The sequence below is a fragment of the Podarcis muralis genome, chromosome 1, assembly GCF_964188315.1.
Source record: "Podarcis muralis chromosome 1, rPodMur119.hap1.1, whole genome shotgun sequence".
Lineage (NCBI taxonomy): Eukaryota > Metazoa > Chordata > Lepidosauria > Squamata > Lacertidae > Podarcis > Podarcis muralis.
Window position 1 is genome coordinate 130,414,546 of NC_135655.1, and position 24,225 is coordinate 130,438,770.

General features: G+C 45.9%; 1 protein-coding gene across 9 annotated transcripts in view; it reads left to right on the forward strand.

Annotated features, from left to right (window-relative positions):
• The first annotated feature begins 3,305 nt into the window (after nucleotides 1-3,305).
• Nucleotides 3,306-24,225, forward strand: part of PIKFYVE (phosphoinositide kinase, FYVE-type zinc finger containing) — a 92,211-nt gene continuing 71,291 nt past the window's right edge. For 4 of the 9 annotated variants that reach the window (XM_077918511.1, XM_077918519.1, XM_028702722.2 and 1 more), the window contains exons 1-5: nucleotides 3,307-3,554; nucleotides 9,467-9,643; nucleotides 10,355-10,536; nucleotides 13,308-13,493; nucleotides 22,784-22,899. In XM_077918511.1, coding sequence (XP_077774637.1) covers nucleotides 10,365-10,536; nucleotides 13,308-13,493; nucleotides 22,784-22,899 — 474 coding nt within the window. In that variant the 5' untranslated portion in view covers nucleotides 3,307-3,554; nucleotides 9,467-9,643; nucleotides 10,355-10,364. Of the gene's footprint in view, nucleotides 3,555-3,944; nucleotides 4,109-9,466; nucleotides 9,644-10,354; nucleotides 10,537-13,307; nucleotides 13,494-16,735; nucleotides 16,834-20,550; nucleotides 21,346-22,783; nucleotides 22,900-24,225 lie in introns of those variants that run through there. The other 5 variants (XM_077918513.1, XM_077918517.1, XM_077918514.1 and 2 more) reach the window with 5 other exon arrangements.

A 24,225-nucleotide genomic window follows, 5' to 3' on the forward strand; every position in this document is an offset into this window, starting at 1 on the left:
CCTTAGTCCCGCCTGTGCCGCCGCATTCCCCCATTGAGAGGAGAAGGGAGGATCCCGCCTCGCCAATGCGCGCTTCCCACGCAGCTTGCAAGGAAGCGCGCCCAGAGAAAGGGAAGGGCGGCCTCGGGGGCGATCTGCCGACGGGGAGGGCAAGGAAGCAAAAATGCAGAGCAGGGAAAAGGAGGAAGTTGACGATCCCCAAGAAAGAGAACCGGGGATCTGGGAGGAGGAGGGCTTGGGTATTTTGCAAAGTGTAACGCATCTCTGAGCCCCAGGCGCGCAGCGCAACCGCCAATCTGATCCTGGGCACCAGGCTGCGCAGTGGCACTGCGCAGTGTTTCCCCAAGTTGGGAACAATCTGAATGTGAGGATCCTAGGATCTTAAGGGGCAGTGCCTAGATATGGGCAGAGAATGGCACCTGGCTGGTAGGAAGGGGGCAAAGGCTTTCAAGGCAATGAAAAACAAGAACGCCCAAGCCCTGGCCTGTCACAGGCAGAGATGTTGCTGTTTTCTCCGAAAACCCAAGAAAGCCGTGATATTTCAGACCACACCTTGAGACAAGCATGGTTACAGTTCCTTCCTTGCATGGAAGAATTCATGGCAACTCTAGCGTATGAAAATCAAGATTCTTCTCTGCATTTTCCCTTTGGGCTCTGTATGATGGTCACACTAAACTGGTGGTTGGAGTGTAAAGGATGTATGCAAAACTAGCTTTTTATATATTTGAGAAGACTATCATGTACCACCGCTTTTTACCAGTTAAAAAACTGAAGGAGGTACTTCTATTTCCTCACAGCTTGGACAATGATTTTATGGGGTAGAGAGCTGAAGGCGAAATAAATGTCTTATCCAAGGCCGTCCACTGACGTTATTTGATGTCTCAGCTCCAAGCCGAACATGTTGTCACTGGGCAAACAGTCAGTGTCCCACTGTGGGGAGTTGGGTGGGTCAAAAAATTACACAATTAATTCTGAGAGCTGCATCTGAGCTTGTGGCGTTCAAAATCAGACCACAATGGCATGTTGCTCAATGTGTACATTGACGCACACACGGCTCTTTTCTGCCTTTCTGTCTCAAATTAACAATATTCATAATTTACATACATTGAGAATGAGGAAACACCCCATTCATGGAGGAAAATAAACTTTGCACATGCTCAGGGGCACACAATTCAAGTGGTCAGAATACTTGTGAGTATAATGTGGCAACTCTACTTAGGATGTCTCGTATATATTTATGTAGAGAGAGTTTTTTTTTTAAGTGACTGAAATTTGCATGAGCTTGGTTAACTCCCAGTTCTGATCCAGATCTCGCTGAAATTTGAGGCATGCCGTTTCTGACTTCAGATGGATGAAATCGTTCCCACACCCACAGTATAATCCTTCCTGGTATGGTCAAAGCAAAAAATCCTAACCTGGCATACGATTATCCTCTCCTCCCCACCCCAGCCCCCAGCACTGGGCACTTTTGTGTGTACGGGTGAGCTTTCTATCATCCTCCAAATGTTGCTGAAATTTGTCTATCTCTGGATACAATGAAGGAGTTCCCCTTTAGGGGTGAAGTCAAACTGTTGGAAGGTTGCAGCACCTGCTGGGGCTGTAGGGACAGATACGGGAGAGACATGTTTTGTTGCAGCCGGGGCAGATGAAGGCGTCTGGTTGTGCTGCTGCAGATGCACCAGGGCGTTTCTTCCCTCTGTGGTCATTCCTCCTCCGGCCACTGCTATGGTCATTCCTCTGTGGTCATTCCTCCTCCGGCCACCAGACACTCTGTCTCCAGGCACTGCGGTCATCGGCAAGGGGTTCCCAGCCTTCACACGTTTGCAGAAATCCTCGTAACGCAGTTGGCTCTGCCAATGGGCATGTTCCCCCCCCCCATAGTGCATGCCCTTGGGGATCCTGCCAGCTTCTGTTCCGTGGCCATGACCAAGCGGGTGTAGACATAATAATAATAATAATAATAATAATAATAATAATAATAATAATAATAATTTATTATTTATACCCCGCCCATCTGGCTGGGTTTCCCCAGCCACTCTGGGTGGCTTCCAGCAAAATATTAAAAATCAATAATTCATCAAATATTAAAAGCTTCCCTAAACAGGGCTGCCTTCAGATGTCTTCTAAAAGTTTGGTAGTTATTTTTCTCTTTGACATCTGGTGGGAGGGCGTTCCACAGGGAGGGCGCCACTACCGAGAAGGCCCTCTGCCTGGTTCCCTGTAACTTGGATTCTCGCAGTGAGGGAACCGCCAGAAGGCCCTTGGAGCTGGACCTCAGTGTCTGGGCAGAATGATGGGAGGTGGAGACGCTCATTCAAGTATTCAGGACTGAGGCCGTTTAGGGCTTTAAAGGTCAGCACCAACACTTTGAATTGTGCTCGGAAACGTACTGGGAGCCAGTGTAGGTCTTTCAAGACCGGTGTTATATGGTCTTGGCGGCCACTCCCAGTCACCAGTCTAGCTGCCACATTCTGGATTAGTTGTAGTTTCCGGGTCACCTTCAAAGGTAGCCCCACGTAGATTGCATTGCAGTGGTCCAAGCGGGAGATAACCAGAGCATGCACCACTCTGGCGAGACAGTCCGTGGGCAGGTAGGGTCTCATCCTGTGTACCAGGTGGTGCTGACAGACAGCCGCCCTGGACACAGAATTAACCTGTGCCTCCATGGACAGCTGTGAGTCCAAAATGACTCCCAGGCTGCACACCTGGTCCTTCAGGGGCACAGTTACCCCATTCAGGACCAGGGAATCTCCCACACCCGCCCGCCTCCTGTCCCCCCAAAACAGTACTTCTGTCTTGTCAGGATTCAACCTCAGTCTCTTAGTCGCTGAGACAGGAGTGCGAAATGGGATGGGGGAAACCAAGTGTCGAGATCTCTGCTGCGTTGCAAGGCGTTGGACTGGATGACCCACGGGGTCCCTTCCTACCTATGACCCCCCCCCCTGCCACTTGAGAACTCTGTCCCATTGCTGTCAACTTTTCCCTTTTCTTGCGAGGAATCCTATTCGGAATAAGGGAATTTCCCTTTAGAAAAGGCAAACGTTGACAGCTAGGCTCTGTCCATCGAAGCAACTGCACTCGAACCGGCGGCCTGCGTGGACGACGACGATCGCGGGGCTCGTTTGCTCGCGCCTGCGCCGCTCGCCGCATTTTGCGTCGATTGCGTTGCCGGCGGCGGCTCCGTCTCTCGGGGGTTGATTGCGTTGCCTGCGGCGGCGGCGGCGGCTCCTCCTCCTCCTGGCTCCGTTTCTCGGGGGCCGATTGCGTTGCCTGCGCCGACGGCAGCTCCTCCTCCTCCTCTTGCCCGTGGCCGGCCCAGGAGTGGAGGCCGGAAGTTGATGCAAAGGCGGAAGCGCGTCCAAGTCGAGTCAGGTGCTGCCTTTGCCGGGCATCCCGCGCTCCCTCTGTCGCTGTTATTGTTATTGTTGTTGTTGTCGTCGTCCCACTGGCGGTCTTGGTGTCGCTTCCGGAGTGGGGAGCGCAGCCTGCTAAGGGAGGCAGAAGGCAGGGGCTGCCTGGCTGGGAGACAGGGAAGGAGAGAGCGGCAAGGGCAGGTAAGATGCTCGCCGCCCCCATCCTCATTAAATATCACTAATGAGTATTAATAGTATTAATGTCCTTCCTATTCCTGGCAGGAGGGTCTGGAGGGCGTTTCGTTTCGGGCGGGACTGCCAGTTTGCCCTCCTGCCTGCGTGGAGGCAAGGAAGCAAAGAAACCTCCCTTGTCAACCCTTTTTCTAAAGTGGGATTTGCTTGCTTTTAAAGTATGCAGATGGCTTATTTTGTATGTGTGAATACTTTTTTTTTTTTTTTTGGAGGGGGGAACATTTTGATTCTCACAATGTAGCTTTTTTTTTTGGGGGGGAAGGTTTGATAGAACACCAAACTAAGGCTAAGAAAGGAAACGAATGAACCAATTGGCTTGTTTTTACTTGTTTTATGCAGCCTACGTACGCAACTCGGGTGTGTAGGACGTGGTGTTCGAATCCTGCCACCTCTGCCTGGGTCCTCCGGAGGGGAAAGTTGCAGTGTGTGTGGTAGTGATGTACCTTGCTGCCTCGTGGAAATAAAGAAGAAGGCAGGAGGCTGCCCGACACTCCTGTGTTAAGGTGAACAGGTGCAAAGGAAAACAAAAAAATATTCCTTCCAGTAGCACCTTAAAGACCAACTAAGTTAGTTCTTGGTATGAGCTTTTGTGTGCATGCACACTTCTTCAGATACACAAGAAGTGTGCATGCACACGAAAGCTCATACCAAGAACTAACTTAGTTGGTCTTTAAGGTGCTACTGGAAGGAATATTTTTTTGTTTTGACTATGGCAGACCAACACGGCTACCTATCTGTAACAGGTGCAAAGGAAGAGAGGGCTGCGATAACCTTTCAGTATTGAGTAGTACTGGGAATGTTTGGTTATCGTGTGGGATCCTTCCCCCTTGTAATGAGCTGCACCTGGCATTCCCCCTTCTGCACAACCATTAAAGGTGCAGGAACACACTTTTGTCAGGCTTTTTATACAGAAAGTGCTGTGTAAATGACTATCTTGTACCTCTGGTAGAATATAATTTATGGGTGGGGAACTGATGCTGAGAGATGACTTGTACAAGGTCACCTAATAGGTTGATGGATGATTGGGAGAGGATCTGAGTCCGGATCCAACACACGTTAACTTGACCACAATGACTACAGCACATTTTGTAGTGCTTTCCATGGCAAGGGGGCACTCTGTTATAAAACTTGGGGTGGCCAGTATGAGAACTCCACCCTTTAAAGCTGAAAGTAGGGCAGCAATTTCAGGAAAACTCTTGCTCTGGTTAAAAAAGAAAGACAAAGAGGTGTTGCTACTCATATATTTATATAGGTGCCAGGGGTGCCAGCAGAAAATGGCTGGGCAGTAAGAAAAAGAGGTGTTGGTACTTTGTACTATTGAGTACTGTCACAAAAAGAGCCCCAAGGTAGAATAATTGTTGGAACCTGTCTTCAAGAGAGTAGCTGGTCTTAAGATGCAAGCCTGGAATAGTTTGTGTAGAGAAGTGTAAAATATGCATGCAGTTTTTCTCCTTTGAAAAAATATATCCAAGTGATCCACTAGTAGGACAAACTGTAGCAGGAAAGGAGGAAGTGGCTGTTGCTTCAATCAAAACCTGCTACAATCTTTGCTTTGTTGAGCTTGTAAAAAAAAATTCTCATGACTATATTGGACAGCATCAATTGCTTGGACTAACGATGAATGGAATCTTTATTTTTAAGGTTGCTGAGAGTGTGATGAAATATTAATTATCACCCTGTTGTGTTTGTGTGTGAGAGAGAGGTGGAGAGAACATTACTTTGGTATATGTGTTGGAAATCCCCTTCCATTTGGATCAACAGGATTTATCCAGTGAATGTCCTTAAATTTGCTAGGAATTGTTCTGTGTTACATCTTTATTTTTTGGTGAGTGTTTACCTCTGTGTTAAAGCCTAACATGCCAGCAATGATTAGCAACATGCGGGAATTTATTGGGAGGTACAGTATAGCGTACCCTTCGGTTTCTAGAGACAGATGTCAGCTATCTCAAGTTAAGTATGTTGAATAGCTCTAAGCATCTAGTAATCTAAACATCTAATAGATATTGATTAATATCTTGAAGTGGTCTTGAATTAAACTAAGAATTAAATTAAAATCCAGACAAAAATGAAATCCCCTTCTCCCCTTGCTTGAGCAGCGCACATACTTTTTCATTCCTGGTAAAGCAGTTACTGCAGTTTAATTGAATGCTTGAAGCTTGCATTTTTGAACTATTGACCAGAGCAACCATAAATCTCATTAATCCTTTCAGCTTTGATAAGCTATTGTTGAGAGTAATGAGAGATTAACACTTAACTTTTAACAGGAGTCTCTCTGCAATTTACTTAATTGTCATATAACTTCTTTATGATGACCTGCATTTGCTGAAACTGCCACATCTGCATAACAAGTAACTTCATGTGGCAAGCAAGAGGGTTGGCAGAGGAGGGTAGTTCTTAAATGTAGGACTAAATTAGTGTGTATAAAAATATGGGCTAGTGTTTAATACTTTGGCTTTTGATGCTTGGGATGTATATTTTTAAGACCCATTTTATTTCTGTGATTGTAAGTTGTTTTAAGCAGTTATTAATATTGCGTTTTAATTATTGTGTAACCTTCCCTGGTACCTTAAGGGGGAAGGGCAAGTACTTAATAATAATTAATAATTGCAAAGCTTTGTTGAGCTGACTTTTAAGAAGTGGCATTCAAATGATTATTCCTAGTGAGCGGGGTGAGACTGATGTAACTTCACACTATAAGAAAAATGGAGTTTCTGGCTCCTCCAAGATCTCACTTATCCTGAAATCATTACATTGTGTAGTTTCCCTCCCATTCCCATGTCAGCAGGCAGTGATGTGGAGCAGGGCTGAGAGATGTTCAGCATAATGCCGGCCCATGAGTTAAGCTCTTCTATTCATAACCTTTTGTAAAACTTATCACAAAGTTATGGTTTGGGGCTGCAGCTGTGTGCATCTTAAGTGGGCAAAACTGACCCCAGTTTTGCATGGATATCTTTGTTCTGTTTCTTTTCCTTAGAGTCTTTTGGGCAGGACAGAATATTCCCATGCTACACTTAGCTATTGGACATGGGTGGCGCTGTGGTTTAAACCACAGAGCCTAAGGGCTTGCCGATCAGAAGGTTGGTGGTTCGAATCCCCGTGACGGGGTGAGCTCCTGTTGCTCGGTCCCTACTCCTGCCAACCTAGCAGTTTGAAAGCACATCAAAGTACAAGTAGATAAATAGGTACCGCTCCGGTGGGAAGGTAAACGGCATTTCTGTGCGCTGCTCTGGTTCGCTAGAAATGGCTTAGTCATGCTGGCCACATGTCCTGGAAGCTGTACGCCGGCTCCCTCAGCCAATAAAGCGAGATGAGTGCCGCAATCCCAGAGTCATCCGTGACTGGAATTAATGGTCAGGGGTCCCTTAACCTTTACCTTTTTACACTTAGCTATGTTTTCCTGACCTATGCTAGCTGGCACTAGCAGTCCTATGCTGCCTCGCTTGATGAAATTGTTCTGGGCCTGCTCTAGAATTATGGTGAAAAGAAGCTATACTGGTGTTTCGGGAAGAGATCACACATCACAAAACAGTTCTAGAGTTTGCACGAGTTTGGTAGGACTCTGGTTCATCTGCAGTTTACTAATGCAGAAGTCACTTCTGACTAAGTGATCCAGTTTGCCCTGTCATCCTCTATCGGGGAAAACAACCGGCTTAAAACAGTAACTATGGAACTTGTGATGTAAATTGTGTTGGTGGTTGCTCCACATTTAGGTTTTTTGTTTTGTTTTCCGCATGGCTGTCTTGTCAGCTAAGCCTGATGGTGAGTTAAGCCATAGCTGTTCACAATATGAATCTGCAATTGTATGGGAATAATTAGTTGAATAGGAAAACAAATGAGGAATTTGTTGCAGCTGCCCCACCTGTCTTCCCCCAACCTGACTTGTGTGCTCTTCTATGCACTCACATCTTCTCCCAACCTCCTTGTGCCTGACCCTGCTTCTCCCTGCTTCTCTTTTCCTTCCCCCTTCCCTTTCCTGAGCTGACAGAATGCTGTAAGGGCTGCTATCCTGTGAGCTGTTACACAGCAGCGGCCTTGCCTGACAGCTTGGGGGTGAGGGCACGTGAAGGGATGAGGAACTGATCCTGCTCAACTTCCCCAATTCCTGAAGATAGTGGAAGGCAGGGGGCGGAAACTGGGATCAGCGTTCCCTGCTCTGGCAGGCTGAGTGAGGACTTGTGCCTCTGTTCCATCCCCTGAGCACACAAAGGAGCAGCACAACTTCACAGACAACTCGTGTGCTGGGTTTTTCTTGGGGGTGGGGCAGGCATTAGAGGATCCCTTATCTTTGCCTAAAGAGAGCTTGAAACATTACCATCTTGTAACTTGCAGAACTTCCCTTTTATGTGTGTATCTGAACTTTAGAGAGGACTGCCTCGCCAGAGTGGTGCATGCTCTGGTTATCTCCCGCTTGGACTACTGCAGTGCGCTCTACGTGGGGCTACCTTTGAAGGTGACCCGGAAACTGCAACTAATCCAGAACGCAGCAGCCAGACTGGTGACTGGGAGCGGCCGCCAAGACCATATAACACCGGTCTTGAAAGACCTACATTGGCTCCCAGTACGTTTCTGAGCACAATTCAAAGTGTTGATGCTCACCTTTAAAGCCCTAAACGGCCTCGGTCCAGTATACCTGAAGGAGCGTCTCCACCCCCATCGTTCTACCCGGACACTGAGGTCCAGCGCCGAGGGCCTTCTGGCGGTTCCCTCACTGCGAGAATCCAAGTTACAGGGAACCAGGCAGAGGGCCTTCTCGGTAGTGGCGCCCTCCCTGTGGAAAGCCCTCCCACCAGATGTCAAAGAGAAAAATACCAAACTTTTAGAAGACATCTGAAGGCAGCCCTGTTTAGGGAAGCTTTTAATATTTGATGAATTATTCATTTTTAATATTTTGCTGGAAGCCACCCGGAGTGGCTGGGGAAACCCAGCTAGATGGGCGGGGTATAAATAATAATAATAATAATAATTATTATTATTATTTTTTATATAGGCTCTCTTAAGAGGATTATTTAGATTTATTTGAGGTACATACATGCTGTCTTTCAGGGGAAGCCCTCATAGCCCACCTCCCAAATAGCTTATTCAAAAGTTCCAGGAGGAACGCCCACATCTCTCTTGGTGCTTCTGGCCACTGCAAAGTATGTGGGTACTTTCAATTATTTCAGGAGACTTTGAAGACCTGCCTGTTTCAGATGGGCCTATGCATATGAACGGCATTCTTGGCTGAGTTGCTTGCTTGGTTTTTAGCTGTTTATTTTACTGGATAATTAATTAATTAATTGAGGAGGGATTTCAGTAGTTTCTGTCTTCTGTATTATTGATAATTGTATTAGCACTTTTAAAATGCCACGTTGAAAGAGTGGTACCCAGAAGGGTAGCTCATAACTATTTCACTATAAGCAACTAAACTTCTATAATAAATAATTCCGCCATTTGAGGAATAGTTAAGGAAAAGAACTCACACCATGTCCAAAATGGAGGGGGGGGGAGACTTCTTTTTGGAGCAAAAGATGTATGTATGTGCATGTGGGGAGCTGAACCCTTCCCAAGTTATGCCTTAACTCCTCACAGTTTCCCCCAGGTGCTTTTTCCTTCAGTTGAGTTTTTGTACCCAAAGGAACTCACATGTGTGAAAAACACTGAAAGAGCTGGGGGGCGTTTTCTTTTGCATGCCTCCTTTGCTCTAAAACAGCAGTGAGCAGCCTGCAGAACTGATAGTGCCCGCCGAGTCTCCCCATTTGGTCCGTGGCACCACCAACCTGTCAATCCCCTGACACCATACAGTGTTGGGCATGGACCAGCTAAACCAAACAGGAGGACTTGGGAGCACACTCTGACATATGCTCTGTATTCTTCCCTTCTAGCCACTGGTAGAATTCAGTGCTTTTGGAATTTGGTGCCCTTTTCTGTCTTCTGGGAAGAATCTTCCTTTGCAACTGCGGCTTGAAGTCACGATGGAGCTGTGAAGGAGGAAGGGAAAGAACTGAGAGTGCACTTGCAATGCACTCCTGAGTCTTCATTTGCAAGCCTCAGGTTTAAAGGTGAGTTGCATGGCATCGCATGATATCAAGTGATAGGTAGGTGTGCAGCCCCACCTATCTGTCAGTGGTGCACAGAGTGAAGGGGAGTTCTGGATCTGGCTGGCCGTTCCTGTAACAGGAGACTATAGCCTAAGGTAACTCAGATTGATAGACCAATCCTTGCTAACTTAAGCTACAGTTCTCTTTTGTCAGCAACTGGGCACTATGGTCTGAATTAATCAGGATCAGGCCTACTGCCACTGTCTCTAATTTGCGCTCAACTTGAAACACAAACTGGTTTCTCTGGACAGTTTTACTATGTTGTTGAAACAATGGACAAACTTCACTTCCTTATTGCTATGAGACAGAGTCTTACTTTTCTTCTGAATCATCTGGTTTTAGTACTTCCTCTAAAGTCATGAATGTGCTTTTTCAAAAGTGAATAATTGTTTAGCTACTCTGTTCCAATTTATTCCCTATTTCTGAATTCACTTCTGACTGCATCATACTTGATGCCTGTTCTAAGCTGACTACCTGTTCCTCCTTCCTAAACTGGATCTCCTTTGGAATTTACATCCCACCCTTCAGTATTACCACACCAGAGAACACTTTAAATAATATAAAAATCAACAGAATAAACTGTGAAAAGCAGAATTCTTAAGCAGGAGGACGGTAACATGCAGTGGCTTATGTTTCATTGGGGCATTACATGTGCATCTTCAATTTTCTTAGGATCCATGAAATGGCCACAGATGACAAAGCATCTCCGACGTTGGACACTCTGAACGACCTGCCCTACTCTCCTGGCAGCCCGTCTCACCTTACGCACTTCAAACCTTTGACTCCTGACCAGGATGAACCGCCATTTAAATCTGCCTATAGTTCTTTCGTGAATCTCTTTCGTTTCAGTAGAGGTAAGTACTAACTTCCTTCCATGACTGTACGTTGATTGATTAATAGTTATGAGTGAAGACTTGCTGCCAAAAGTGGGAACAGCCTACTCAAAGCATGCAAAAACCACATGCCATTGGGCTCATTAACATGTAACACTAAACTAACTGGTTTATTGAAACAAGCCAACTTCACACTAACCACAGTTCCTGGTTAGCATGTAACACGAAACTGTGGTTAGATGAAAATTGAGTGAAAACTTCCAATCTCTTCACAGCAGCACCAGAGGAAGAGGGAGAGCCCATGAGCACACACAACCCTAGTATTAAGCGCAATGCAGTCATTTTAGTGCAATGTAACATGGACTGCACATTGTGCAGATGCCAACCTTGTGCAGATGCCCATTTTGTGAAATGAGTGTCTTCTAGAATGGATTGATCTTGTTCCCACTGCCGCTGCCCTCTACCTCCAAGCATTCAAGCCAAAGTGGGTGACTTGTTTGCCAAAGTGGATAATCATATACAGTGTCTGGCTTGCATGTGCATGTCTGGGTGCACAAATATAGGTCCCCATGTTACTGAGTGCTGGAACTCTGAGCACGCCCCAAGACTGTGTTTGCTCTGAGCAATGGCTGTGTCATTGTGGTAGACCAACAAGAGCCCCTATGGTGGCAGATGACATTGATCCCAGGCACGAGGTTGTAATTGCCTAGTTGATCTCCAGTCCCAGTGCCATATCTAATACAAACAATGCCTGTAACTGTGTCGTTAATCATCCATTGTGAGTTAATGGGTACCAGTCAGTCAGCATATCTTGCCTTGAGTCGAACAAGTGTCTGTTCTGCTATATTTATGAAGAGGCTCACATGCGTCCTCTTTCAGGAGAGAAATGAGCATGTCACTAAAGTGAGATCTGACAGTCAGGGGTGCCCCTGTGTCTTGCTTTAAGTCCTCAGGCAGAAGACATAGCTCTTATAACTCTGGCTGGTCTAGGAAAACTCATCAGCTGTGTCTTTTGTTTAAAAAACAACACTCATGTGTAGCCTGGACCTTTGTGAAAAGGCCTTTTCAGATTCAAGTTGAAGTTCACTCATGAAGTACAGTGGTACCTCGGGTTACATACGCTTCAGGTTACATATGCTTCAGGTTACAGACTCTGCTAACCCAGAAATAGTACCTCGGGTTAAGAACTTTGCTTCAGGATGAGAACAGAAATCGTGCTCCGGCGGCACGGCAGCAGCAGGAGGCCCCATTAGCTAAAGTGGTGCTTCAGGTTAAGAACAGTTTCAGGTTAAGTATGGGCCTCCGGAATGAATTAAGTACTTAACCCGAGGTACCACTGTATTCTATAATCGAGTGTATGTTGCACCCACAATTGGTTCAGCTTTGGGGGATTTTCACCCAATGGTACTCCACACTGCTTTTTTTTGCCTCCTCAGATGTCGGACCCCACAGTGGTTGACTGTGGAGCTGGAGTCTCTGTTTAACTTTAGCTAGAGCTTCTCCTTGTCACCTCTTTCCTCATTCCCCTGATTTCTGAACCGTGTTGGTTATTTCACTCAGCCAGTGCCGTTCTAAACAGAAAAGCTTTTCTATTTTTAGACTGGAATAAGGAGGTTCAATGGAACCCAAAATAAGATTAAAAGTGGAGTAACTTGAAGAAGTAGGTGAAGTAGCTTATCCTTTTTGAGAGTATTGGTGGATGAAAAGAATCATGGTTTGGGAAGGCAGCGGATGAACATCTCCTTTGGTTAAGAGGCCTGGTCTTGCCTGACAACGCAAAAGAAATTCTCACTGTCCTAATTTTTTGTTTAATAAAGTGAGTCACATGTTGTGCTTTTTCCTCCAAGTATGACCAGACCCAGTCAACAGTAAGCTTCCAGGTTGCGATGGTAATTCTTGTAGGCATGAGAAACAAGTGGCCAAAGAAGGAGGGCCTCCCAGACCAAAGGAACTGGGAGGTACTGAAGCCAAGAACTAGTTCCTCATTGCTTCGTAACTTGTGGGTTGCGATCCCCCAACACCTGAATTTATAGCTATAAGCTGCCTAGAATGCCATTGGCCTGGAACTTCCTGCTGGAAGGTCTGATGTGTCTTTGCACCCTCTGGAGGTTTGGCTCTGAAACTGGGGCTTGGTACTAGCAGTTATGAGAGGCAGGGGGCAGACCTACTGCTCTTGCTAGATGCAGTTTGTAGTTCCATGATTCCTTTCCCCTGTTACTTAAAGTGATGGACGGTGGTAATTGTTGGGAGCAGAGTGAGGGGACTGTTTCCTTGGAACTGTCTTTGAAGAACAATAAATAATGTTTGGTCGTGATTTCCTTCTCTCTTTTGCTAATAAGAGTTGTAGGTGAGCGCTGGCAGCCTAAGCACTGTTTGTGCTGTCAATAGATAACAGGCTGCTGGCCTATGATAAGTTTTTAAAGAGGTAAGCCCAGTGGGACTTATTTCGGGAGGTGGGAAATGCAGAAGATTGGGCTGCCAAAGAGTTCTTTCTTTAGATCCAAGTCTTTCACTATGACTCAGTGTGGGAACTGTGGTTCTAGAGAGATTTATGAGAAATCTGGTCAACACTGGTATACTAGAGAAGGGGCTGTAAAATAACGACATTTCTGCTTTGCGTATATTTTGTACACACACCTATTCAATAGGTGGGACGATCTTTCCCAGGTTCATAAGTCATGTCTTACGTGTGAACAAACGCTAGTGTCTGATTTATTTGAGAATAATATAAAAAGGTAGTTTTCCAGTTCACATATCTCAACATTGATTAGACTAACACTTCCTCTTTCTAGACGATGGTCGCCTTGCTTCCTCCGTGGAGAGAGCAGAGACAGGACAGGGCGATCAACAGACGCTGAATGCAAGCTGGTCAAGTCCACAACATACTTTGAGGTCGCAGTCGCTAAGGTCGTCACCTGTACCTTACAAAAAAGCCCAGCCCTCTGGGGAGTTGCAGAGAAGATCTTCAGCGTCTTTAGGTAAGAGATCAGAGTTTGAAAAGAGGTGGTCTGTTCTTTATGGGGCTTTGACATTTTCCAAGCCCCATTCAGCTCAAGAGATGCTTCCAAGGAATCTTCTAACACTGTTCTTGCTTTAAAAAACTACACACTCCTAAATTTGGCAATGTGAAAACTCAGTTTTTCTGTGTGTTTTTGGATTTTTTTAAAAATTCTTCTAAGCAAGAAGGAAAACCTGCATGTGTTTCCTGCTGCTTTATTTTGTTACCCTACGTGGGATTTCTAATGTATACATTTATGGAATTTCTAATGCCATCCTTTTTGTTGGGAATGTGGAAAACAGGAGGGAAGTATGTATGTGAGAGCAGATGGACGAATGGCTGTCCATGGTGACTTGCTTACCTTTGTGCCCACTGAAAAGTCCTACTTTCCAGACCTCTTTTCCATTCTTGGTGCAAAGCCAGAAGAACACATGAATTATTATGTTTCGAAGCAATGAAAACATGGTTTTTAAAAAAGATAACTTCCAATGATCTGCAGAGTGGGGGATGGTGCAATTTGAGTCTGGGGCCATGAACCCTTAAAAGCGTTAGCAAATGATACGTAAATCGCTGGCTCCTATGCGCGGTCCTGAAGCCCTGATGTGGGCAGTCAGATCCCCCATTCCTTGTTGGTGCCTCCAGTAGATGTGAACAAAACCCTGGTGTACAAGATTCAGCTGGCATTCCAAGGTCGCATAACAGGGCTGTGACCTAAGTAGATTAGATTTCAACTGTGCCCAAGTCTAAAAGTCCAAACAGTTATTTGAAATGAAATGCCCTCTGTTCTGTTAGGAATCATTTTCAGGGAGAGACTTGAGAGCTGAGGCAAAACTACCGGTACATGTTACACTGAGAGGTTTGTGATTAACGCTCTCACTTCTGTTGAATCAGATAGTCCCACAGGAGTAGGGTAGTGCGTGCTCATTTGTTTGGGGCAATAGCATGGGGCCATTTAACCCTGGCCTTACGCCATTTCATGTTATACAATGCCCCCCCCCCCATAAGTTGCTCTTTGCTTTGGAAAGAGGAATACAAGCACCTCTCCCCTCCCCTGGGAGAGCATTTACACTGGGGGAAATGGTTGATGTGGGACGGGGTTAAATCCTGCTTTCCTGATCCTAGTAGCAATGGGAAGCTGGCTAAACTCAGTACAAAAGATATCAGGCCATTAGTTTTTGTTTAACTTAGCCACAGAAAGCTGGAGTTGTTAGCTTTTCCAGCATTTCAGATCATCAGGCCTAGACTTATAACTAACTGCTGAAAAATATTGAAGAGCAGAATCAGGCTGTGCTTCTCTTGTGACAGATAGCCTCCAGGGGGCACTCATGTCAATTGGATGCGCTGGTTTCTTTTCCTTGTCTCCGATAGCGTTTACAGAGATGAACATTAGCCTGTCTTGGATAAAAAGTGCTTAACCCCAGTAGGAAATAATGAAGAAGATCATTCTGCATACATAGACCAGGTTTCTCTGATTCCAGAACAGAGAAAGCAATAAGGGGGAAGTTATTTTAAGCCTACTGAGACTTCGCGTACAAGATGCATTTGCATAGGCTGCAGCTACTTTGGCAGACTTTAGATGTTCAGGTGGCAAGGAGCAAGGAGCACAAGCTTAACACTATTGCACTTGATCCTTATTCTCAAAGGGGCAGCAAGGGCTAAGATTCTGGGGGCCCTCCTGCATCCATCTATGTTGCTAGAGGGCCAGGTGACTCCATTGGCTAGGAGTGCCTTTTGCCAGCTTTGGTTGGCAAGACAGCTGCGACTGTTTCTGGGTCAGGAAATCCAGACCACTGCTCTCTATTTGCTGGCACCCTCCAGAATGGATTGCAATGCTGTCCTTGCGGCTGACCTGGAAGGTGCAGCTAGTAGAAAATGCAGCATCTCAACTGCTCCCTGGGGCAGACTGTCACTGTCATAGTAGGTCACCGCTGAGAAAATTGCACTGGCTGCCAGTTAGCTTCTAGATAACATTCATGTTGCACATATTGGTGTACAAAGTCCCATACAATTGGAGGCCAGAGAACACGTAACGGATAGGCCACAGATAGTGGTGGAGTTTTCTAGAAATCTTTGTCACGCTTATGCATGCAGTCCCCCCCCCTTAATTACTGGCTCAATCCTTAATCTCTATGAGATGCAAGTTGTCCCCTTGTCCGCCTGTTTCACTAAAAACATGAGCGATTGCTGTGTTACTGTTCACATAAATTATACACATGTACACTCCAGGGGATGCAGGTGGTGCTGTGGGTTAAACCACAGAGCCTAGGACTTGCTGATCAGAAGGTCGGCGGTTCGAATCCCTAAGACGGGGTGAGCTCCTGTTGCTCGGTCCCTGCTCCTGCCAACCTAGCAGTTCAAAAGCATGTCAAAGTTAAAGTAGATAAATAGGTACCGCTCCGGTGGGAAGGTAAACGGCATTTCCGTGTGCTGCTCTGGTTCGCCAGAAGCGGCTTAGTCATGCTGGCCAAATGACCCGGAAGCTGTATGCCGGCTCCCTCGGCCAATAAAGCGAGATGAGCGCTGCAACCCCAGAGTCAGCCACGACTGGACCTAATGGTCAGCGGTCCATTTACCTTTACCTTTTTACACTCCAGGATTTCTAAAGTAAACAGCACATGGACAGATAATGTTCAATAGTGCATATAACTGTATAAAAAACAAATGTACTAATATAAAACTGCACTGCGAGAATAGCACAGCGTGCGACTTGACTCTCTTATATCTATAATACGGAGTGGGTGTATTTTGCATATAATTTTCATATAATTAGTTGGGCTTCTAAAACCCCCCGATGACGCAGGAGTGGCTTAGACACAAGCAGGCGCTCGATACAAGGGGAAGTCTAATGCAAGCAAAGCTCAGTCAGGTTTGGACAGTCAAGTTCTGTGTATAAATCTGGTTAAAATGGATTCCTCCCCCCCCCCCCCAGCCATAGGTTTCCCAGCCTTGTTAGTGTCATGCCAATATTTTTGCTTGCTTTTAAAAAATCCATCCATGTGCGGGATCAGCGAAAGTAAATAATATGTGACCTTTGGGGGCGGAATTGTATGTGGATGGTCATGAGAGGTTTTGCCTATTGTTCTTCCTCTAAAATCATTGACCTTGAATAACCTCTTCACTTCTTTAATAAAACAGTCTCTGGAGACCTTCAGTGCCGGTCTCCTTGGGAAAACCCCTGGAGATGATCTTGCAAGCAAGCATTCCAAGAAGCTGGGAATGGGAGAAGCTGGCTCAGAAGCTGATGCAAAGTTGCTGTGATTCCCCCCCCCAAATAATTATATAATATATGAACCAATCACCCACCTTGTCGTGATTTTAAGGTCAGAGCAGCAAGCAAGCTTTTCTCTCCCATACACATGAACAAGAAAGTTGAAGTGTGTGTGTGTGTGTGTGTGTGTGTGTGTTGTGGAGGGACCTCTTTTGCCAGTAGCGAATACACTGGTGAAATGCAGGGACAGGGAGACAAGGATTTGGCACCCTGCAATTTGAAATAAGTCTGTCTCTTGCTGTGTTTGAAGCACCAGTGTTGTTAATACTTCAGGTAGGATTCCCCTGATCTGTCTCTGAACTCTGCTCAAGTTCTCCAGGAGGATTGGGGTGTGCAAAATAAATGATAAGTTCCACAGAGTGGGAGCCAGGTGGGTTTGTGCTATAGCATAAAGGCAGTTTTGTGAAAGCTCAGTACATGGGGGGAGATCTGCTTCCGGGCTCTGCCATTTCAGACTGCAGACGGAGGCCCACAGGACTGGATGCTCCTTCATGCAAAAAGTATTCGTTGGTCACTGAAAACTGACATGTTGTGGCAGCAGGAGGCTAGCCCTCTCTGGCATACTCAAAGCTCAGGGATTTAGCGTTCAGAGATTTGTTTTAAATGGAGCCATCCAGTCGTGCAAGCCCCAACCTGCATCCTGGTACTGTCCAGGAACAGTGGTTCTCACCCCCCCCCCCAGTGCAAACTACAGTGGTGCCTCGCAAGACGGAATTAATTTGTTCCGCGAGTTTTGTCGTCTTGCGATTTTTTTCGTCTTGCGAAGCACAGTGTCGGGAAAGTTTTGGAAAAGCTTCAAAAATCACCAAAGTCTTTAATAACCTCAAAAAAGGCTACCACACCGCGTGCTATGAGTTGCTCCTCGAAGTCAAGTCGCAACTGTATTAACGGTGTTAAGAAAAAGGAAACAAACTTGCAAGACGTTTCCGTCTTGCGAAGCAAGCCCATAGGGAAAATCGTCTTGCGAAGCAGCTCAAAAAACAAAGAACCCTTTCGTCTAGCGAGTTTTTCGTCTTGCGAGGCATTCGTCTTGCGAGGTACCACTGTAGGTGATGGGGAGCAGAACTTTTCAGTGCAATGCTTGGCTGTAATAAGAGCCTAGAGGCAGAGTAGCTGCATTCAAGCTTAACTACAGGTCATGATTTGTTGAGCAAGCCAGGATGCAGCTTTCAATTTCTTTGCTCATCTGTGGTTTGCTTCACTTGATGCTGGTTGGTTTGTCTCTCCCCACCCCCTTCTCTGTGAATACTTGGACTGCTATCCCGAATGCCTGTGTGGCACTTGAAGACTGGCACGGCCACCTCATGTCACCAGTTCTCGTGCTATTGGCTGGCCGCAGACATGGGGCGGGGGAACATCAGTGATCTCCTCCTCTGAACTCTTCATCTGTTCCCAGCAAGCCCAAGCCAAGCACAGTCCTAAAGCTTCCCTCCTCCTCCGTATTTCTAGATGTGGTGGGTAGAGACTTGCTGGCTTTGTTTCTTAACCCCTTGATCCCAATCTTCCTGAACAAAAGAATCTCTCGCTGCAAGACTCTGCCTGCAATTTCATGGTGTGTTTTTTCCTAGTATCCCCCAAAGGCGAAGGGAGTTGTGAAAGCTCTCTGTTAGATTCTCAAATCTCTGAGACAAATCTTCAGCTCTGTCTTCAGCTCTCACTGTCTCCCAGCCTCCAGCCCAAGCCTAAATGGATTTTGTCGTCTCTTCCTATCAGTTCACCCAGCAAACTCATATGACTCTTACCGTATTTCTGCTTCCAGGCAGAATCCCTTACCTGGTTATCATCACCCATCTCCCTAGTTGTAAGAGGTGTAAAATGCACTCCTTTCCGCAGATATGTTTGCACCTACAAGCCCTAGGGCCTCCAATGCATCTGGGCCCAATTGAGGTCAGCATTCAGCTTCCTGAGAATTCATCCCAGACGCCATTCCTTGCATACCCTTCCCTCTCCATCTGTACCCACCCATCCAATAAAGACACAAGTTTTAGCTAATTACAGAATTTTACTGGTTAGCCCAGAGAACTACAGGAGAAGCTATAACAGGGGCTTGGAAACAGTAATTCTGGCTCGTGCTGATGGGAGTTGTAGTGTGAAATATTTGGAATGCACTAGGGATGGCTAGTGCTAGGGATGCAGGTGGCGCTGTGGGTTAAACCACAGAGCCTAGGACTTGCCGATCAGAAGGTCGGCGGTTCGAATCCCCGTGACGGGGTGAGCTCCCGTTGCTCAGTCCCTGCTCCTGCCAACCTAGCAGTTCGAAAGCACATCATGTGCAAGTAGATAAATAGGGACCGCTCTGGCGGGAAGGTAAACGGCGTTTCCCTGTGCTGCTCTGGTTCACCAGAAGCGGCTTAGTCATGCTGGCCACATGACCCGGAAGCTGTCTGCAGACAAAACACCGGCTCCCTCGACCAATAAAGCAAGATGAGCGCCGCAACCCCAGAGTCGGTCACGACTGGACCTAATGGTCAGGGGTCCCTTTACCTTTACATTTATCCTTGGTGTGCAGAAACAGGCTGTGGTCCAAACGCTGGGAAACGTCGGGGTGATTGTCCCCAAGGAATTGGCGTGAAGTTCTTCTGATGGCCTGTGCCTGCCTGACAAAGGTTGGCTGCTTCAGAACAAGCTTTAGGAAAAGCCACAGAAACTCTGTTTACCTGCGGCAGGCAGGTAGCCAGCCTAGGCAGATAGGGGTTTCCCTCCCAGGAGGATGTCCTCGTGTACCCACAGGTGAATAGGTTGCAACGTGCCACAATCACATCAGCACCAGGGTCTTCCTGAAAATTTAGCAGAAAGACTAGGGACATGTAGACATCCTGGCCTGGCTTCAGGAGTAAGATTAAGTTCATTTTTCGTACGCCCAAAAGTTGTACGTGAGCTACAGCTGTAGATGATATGCCCAGGTGGGATTTGAAATATTCAAAGCGGGAGTTATGATTCCTGTGCTACTTAATACTAAAACTTTTTGTATGGTTGGGTAGGGAGGTGGGGCAAGGGGCGCTGCAGAACGGACCCTTTCATGCATATGCTTGATTTTAGCAGATTTGTAAAGATTGCAACAAGGCTTGAGGCTTGGCGCCTCTGCGCTGTTGGTTTTGGGCACAGTGCGCATTCCTTCATGCTCTATGAGTTCATAATGAAAAATTGCGTAAGTGCAACAGTGTATTGAGCTGGTCTCCCCAGCTCCCATTCTCCTCAACGCCAAGTATAATTGCAGAGTTAGCATTTTAAATATTAACAGGATTACTACACATGCGCAAGTATTCTGTGTAAAAGGAAAATCAGAATGGGGAAGCTACAGAAATTTGATACTGGTACTTAAACGTTTATCAAGGATGGCCAAGTGATTTTAATTAAATTAGACAAAATGGTAGGAGTTCTAGTTCCTCATAATTCATTTAATGATTAGCAGATTTTTATCTGTATAGTGTGTGTGTGTGTGTGTGTGTGTGTGTGTGTGTGTGTGTGAGAGAGAGAGAGAGAGAGAGAGAGAGAGAGAGAGAGACCTATTTTTCTTATTTCATAAAAAAATTAAACATCACCATAGTGCCAGGCAAAGACCAAGTGCTTTAGATATAATGCTGCTCCCTGCTTAATGCTGCTATTGTGACGTTGGTGGCCTTTTACAGTGGTGCCTCGCAAGACGAAATTAATCCGTTCCGCAAGTCTCTTCGTCTTGCGGTTTTTTTGTCTTGCGAAGCACGGCTATTAGCGGCTTAGCGGCTATTAACAGCTTAGCGGCTTAGCAGCTTTAAGAAAAAGGAAACAAACTCGCAAGAACACGCAAGACGTTTCGTCTTGCGAAGCAAGCCCATAGGGAAATTCGTCTTGCGGAACGACTCAAAAAACGGAAAACCCTTTCGTCTAGCGAGTTTTTCGTCTTGCGAGGCATTCGTCTTGCGGGGCACCACTGTAACTATATTTTGATGACACTTACATTGCACTTGTTCTTAGCCAGTTTTGCAGATCACCCTGGGAATAAAAAATGGCCTGTGTAGGTATTTTACATCAGTCTCGTGGTTCTGTTGTCTGCCGCCAGGGAAAATTCACCTCCAATAGATGATAAATGGTTCCTCATTTGAAATCTGGGGTCAACACTTTGATCTACCATGAATGCATCTGAAAACTGAAATATGCTTGGACTTTCCCCAACACTTGTGGTTGGAAGCCGTGGCACAGGAATTTTAGTACCTGGTAGAAATGGTCAAGGTCAATTGCAGAACATCTCATCTCCATCCCATACCACAACTCCTTGCCTCAAATTTCCTTAGGAAATGAATTGTGTTGCCAGGCAGTTAGATACTTGCTAGAAAACGACCCGTAGCCGCAGAGTGTTTCAGAGGTCCTGCTCTTACAAAGGCAAGCTGTTTCCTCATCCCTCCGAAACTGGGAGGTTGGCTGTTGCACAGCAACAGTTAACTTGCTTGCTTCTGGTCTGAGCTGCCAGCATTCCTGCTGACATCAGTGATATATAAAGCAGTACGTACAAAAGGAGCCATGTTTGTTTCTCTTCATCCAGGGAGCGCCAATTAAAATGCATGTCCAATGGAGAGCGATGCGCTTGGTGAGAAACTTGATGTTATTATTATTATTTTTCAAAGGTTTTACAAAGGACCTGTTTAAAAAGGAATGCCATGAAAGGAGCACAGTTAGCAAATCTGGGGCGCGTACTGTTCCCAAGCATGTTAGAATGGGAAACTTCGTACAGTGATATGAAGAAACTTTGCTAAAGTGTACACACCCTTTTATTCTATAGTTAGCAAATGTTGCTTTGCAATGGATTGCAGCTTTTTAAAGTGTGGGTTTCTCTTCAGATCGTATAAACCTTTCGCCTTTTAAAGTGTGGGTGAGTAGTTTTAGTGCGTTTTATCCACAAACGTTGACCGGTTGGGTTTCGTATGAATTAAATGGTTGTATGTGAAGCTACTTTTGAGTTCAGTAACCATGGAAAAGGTGTGCATGCACACGAAAGCTCATACCAAGAACTAACTTAGTTGGTCTTTAAGGTGCTACTGGAAGGAATTTTTTTTGTTTTGACATAGAAAAGGGGTATGTAAAATACGCTCGACTTACTAAAATGAATGCAAGTTAGTACTTTGTTCATGTAATTGTTCGCAGCTCCTGATGAACACTTCTAACAGTGAATTCCTGTGATTTTTATGGATTACCATGCAGCTGAAGCAGAGGGTTGTAGTGAACCGCTGAAAAATCATCCAGTAAATTTGTTAAGATGTGTGCTTTATAAATCTGTTTTTGAACAAATTTCCAAATGTTGGTAAAAACACAATACGGTCAAACCTCCTATTACTGTATTCCATTTGTGATGTATGCTATTACACTGTGAGGAGGACTTTTTGCTAAATACCTCAATATGAATGTTGCAGTAACAGTTCCAGTGAAAGCGACAAAAGGAAGCTTATTCATATACATAGATTTGGTTTTTAATTCCTCAAGGTGTGTATTTTGAGGAATGTAATACAGGCAAGTTTTTTATGTGCTTCTTTCAAGTTACTTATCCTAACACTCAAAATAAACCGAGAAGCACTACGTATATTTCTGAACTTCTTAAAAAAAATCCCTGCTGATCTCACGGAAGCCAGCCATACTGTTAACAGAATAATGGTTCATGGTTGAATGTGAGGGCTGTTTTCCTAACTTATGCTTTCTTGGAGTTAATTTTTGGTTAAAATCAGTCAGGCTTTCTTCTGAGTAAGTGGGTTCAGATTCTGTACTATTAGAACTTCCATGTTGGAAACATGTTTTGATGGATGCCAAATTTTATACCTTTTGGATCATTGCAAAATGCCCGTTTCTCATGCAAGGAAGCAACTCAGCTCTGAAAAAGCTCCTCCAATTGGTCAGTATTTACTGTAAAAAGTTTGCATCAATGTCTGCTTAAGAGAGTTGAAGTTACATCTTCTGCATTCTAAAGAGATGTCCATTGATAGGCAACACAAAGAGAATATCTATCTCAAATGGTAACTAATGTCTCTTGTCCTCAGACAATCGAAGAAAAGAACCTCCCCTTGGCGGTCATGATCCTCGAACGGCTGTTCAGCTTCGAAGCCTCAGTACTGTTCTAAAACGTCTAAAAGAAATAATGGAAGGGAAAAGCCAGGTAATGCTTTGAGGAGGAGGGAGAGGTGTTAATATGATGGAGCTGCTATGAAACACACGTCGTGTTTGGTGTTTACGAAAGACTGTCTTGTTCTTTGAGTCAGTACAGGGATCGAAACAGCACTACCTGCTGCTGCAAGAAGTTCCCACAAGCCCTTAAGGCAAGATTAAGCCTCACTAATTTCGGATGAAACTAATTGCTTACGAAGAATAGATGAAAATGAGCTTTTAGTTAAGGCTTTCAGCCTAATGAGACGTGCTTCTTCCAAAATGGTGGGTTAAAACAAGGCTGAGAAACCCTTTTGGCCTAGTGGTACACATATTTATCTTTCCACCAACTTGGACAGGTGGGCGATGCCACTCACCTGTCCATCATCTGACGTCAGTTGACCGGTGGGTGGTCTTGCTCACCTGTCAGTCAGCCCTTGGGGGTGGGGGAAGGGGTGTGCTTTGCCAGTGTATCCTGCACTGGAAATGCCCTGGTGAACCACCACCCAGCAGGAGTAAACTCTCTGTTCATCAGCTGATGAATGGAGGTCTTAGTCCTGCTCTCTGTGAGGGTCTGCTTCACCAGCCGGATTGAACCCTCCCCCCCTCCCATCAGCTGATGTCACCAAGTGACAGTGGCGTAGCGTGGGGGGTGCAGGGGGGGGCCGGCCGCACCGGGCGCAACATCTGGGGGTTAGGGTTAGGGGGCGCAAATCCACGAGTTAGGGGGCGCAAATCCACGGGTTAGGGGGCGCAAATTACTTGCCTTGCCCCGGGTGATGACAACCCACGCTACGCCACTGCCAAGTGATGCCAGCTGATTGACTGGTGGGCATGGTTAGGGGGAAATGGCCTCACATGCTAAATTGAAGCCCCTGGGCACCCTCACCCCTGGCTTACAGGCAAAGTTTGCCTTCCTGAGATGGTAGGAATCCTTTACTGGATCAAATTGTATACAGTGGTGCCCCGCAAGACGAATGCCTCGCAAGGCAAAAAACCCGCAAGACGAAAGGGTTTTCCGTCACGGAGGCGCTTTGCAAGACGAATTTCCCTATGGGCTTGCTTCGCAAGACGAAAACGTCTTGCGAGTCTCGCCATTATTATTTTTTGCTCCCCCCCCTTTTTCAAAGCCGCTAAGCCGTTAATAGCCTTTTAACAGCTTAGCCGCTAAGCCCGCTAAGCCGCTAATAGCGCTAACTCGCTAATAGCGCTAATCCGCTTAGCCGCTAATGGGGTTGCTTCGCAAGACGAAAAAACCGCTAGACGAAGAGAATCGCGGAACGGATTCTTTTCGTCTTGCGAGGCACCACTGTAGTTTTAATAATAACACCTAGAAAAT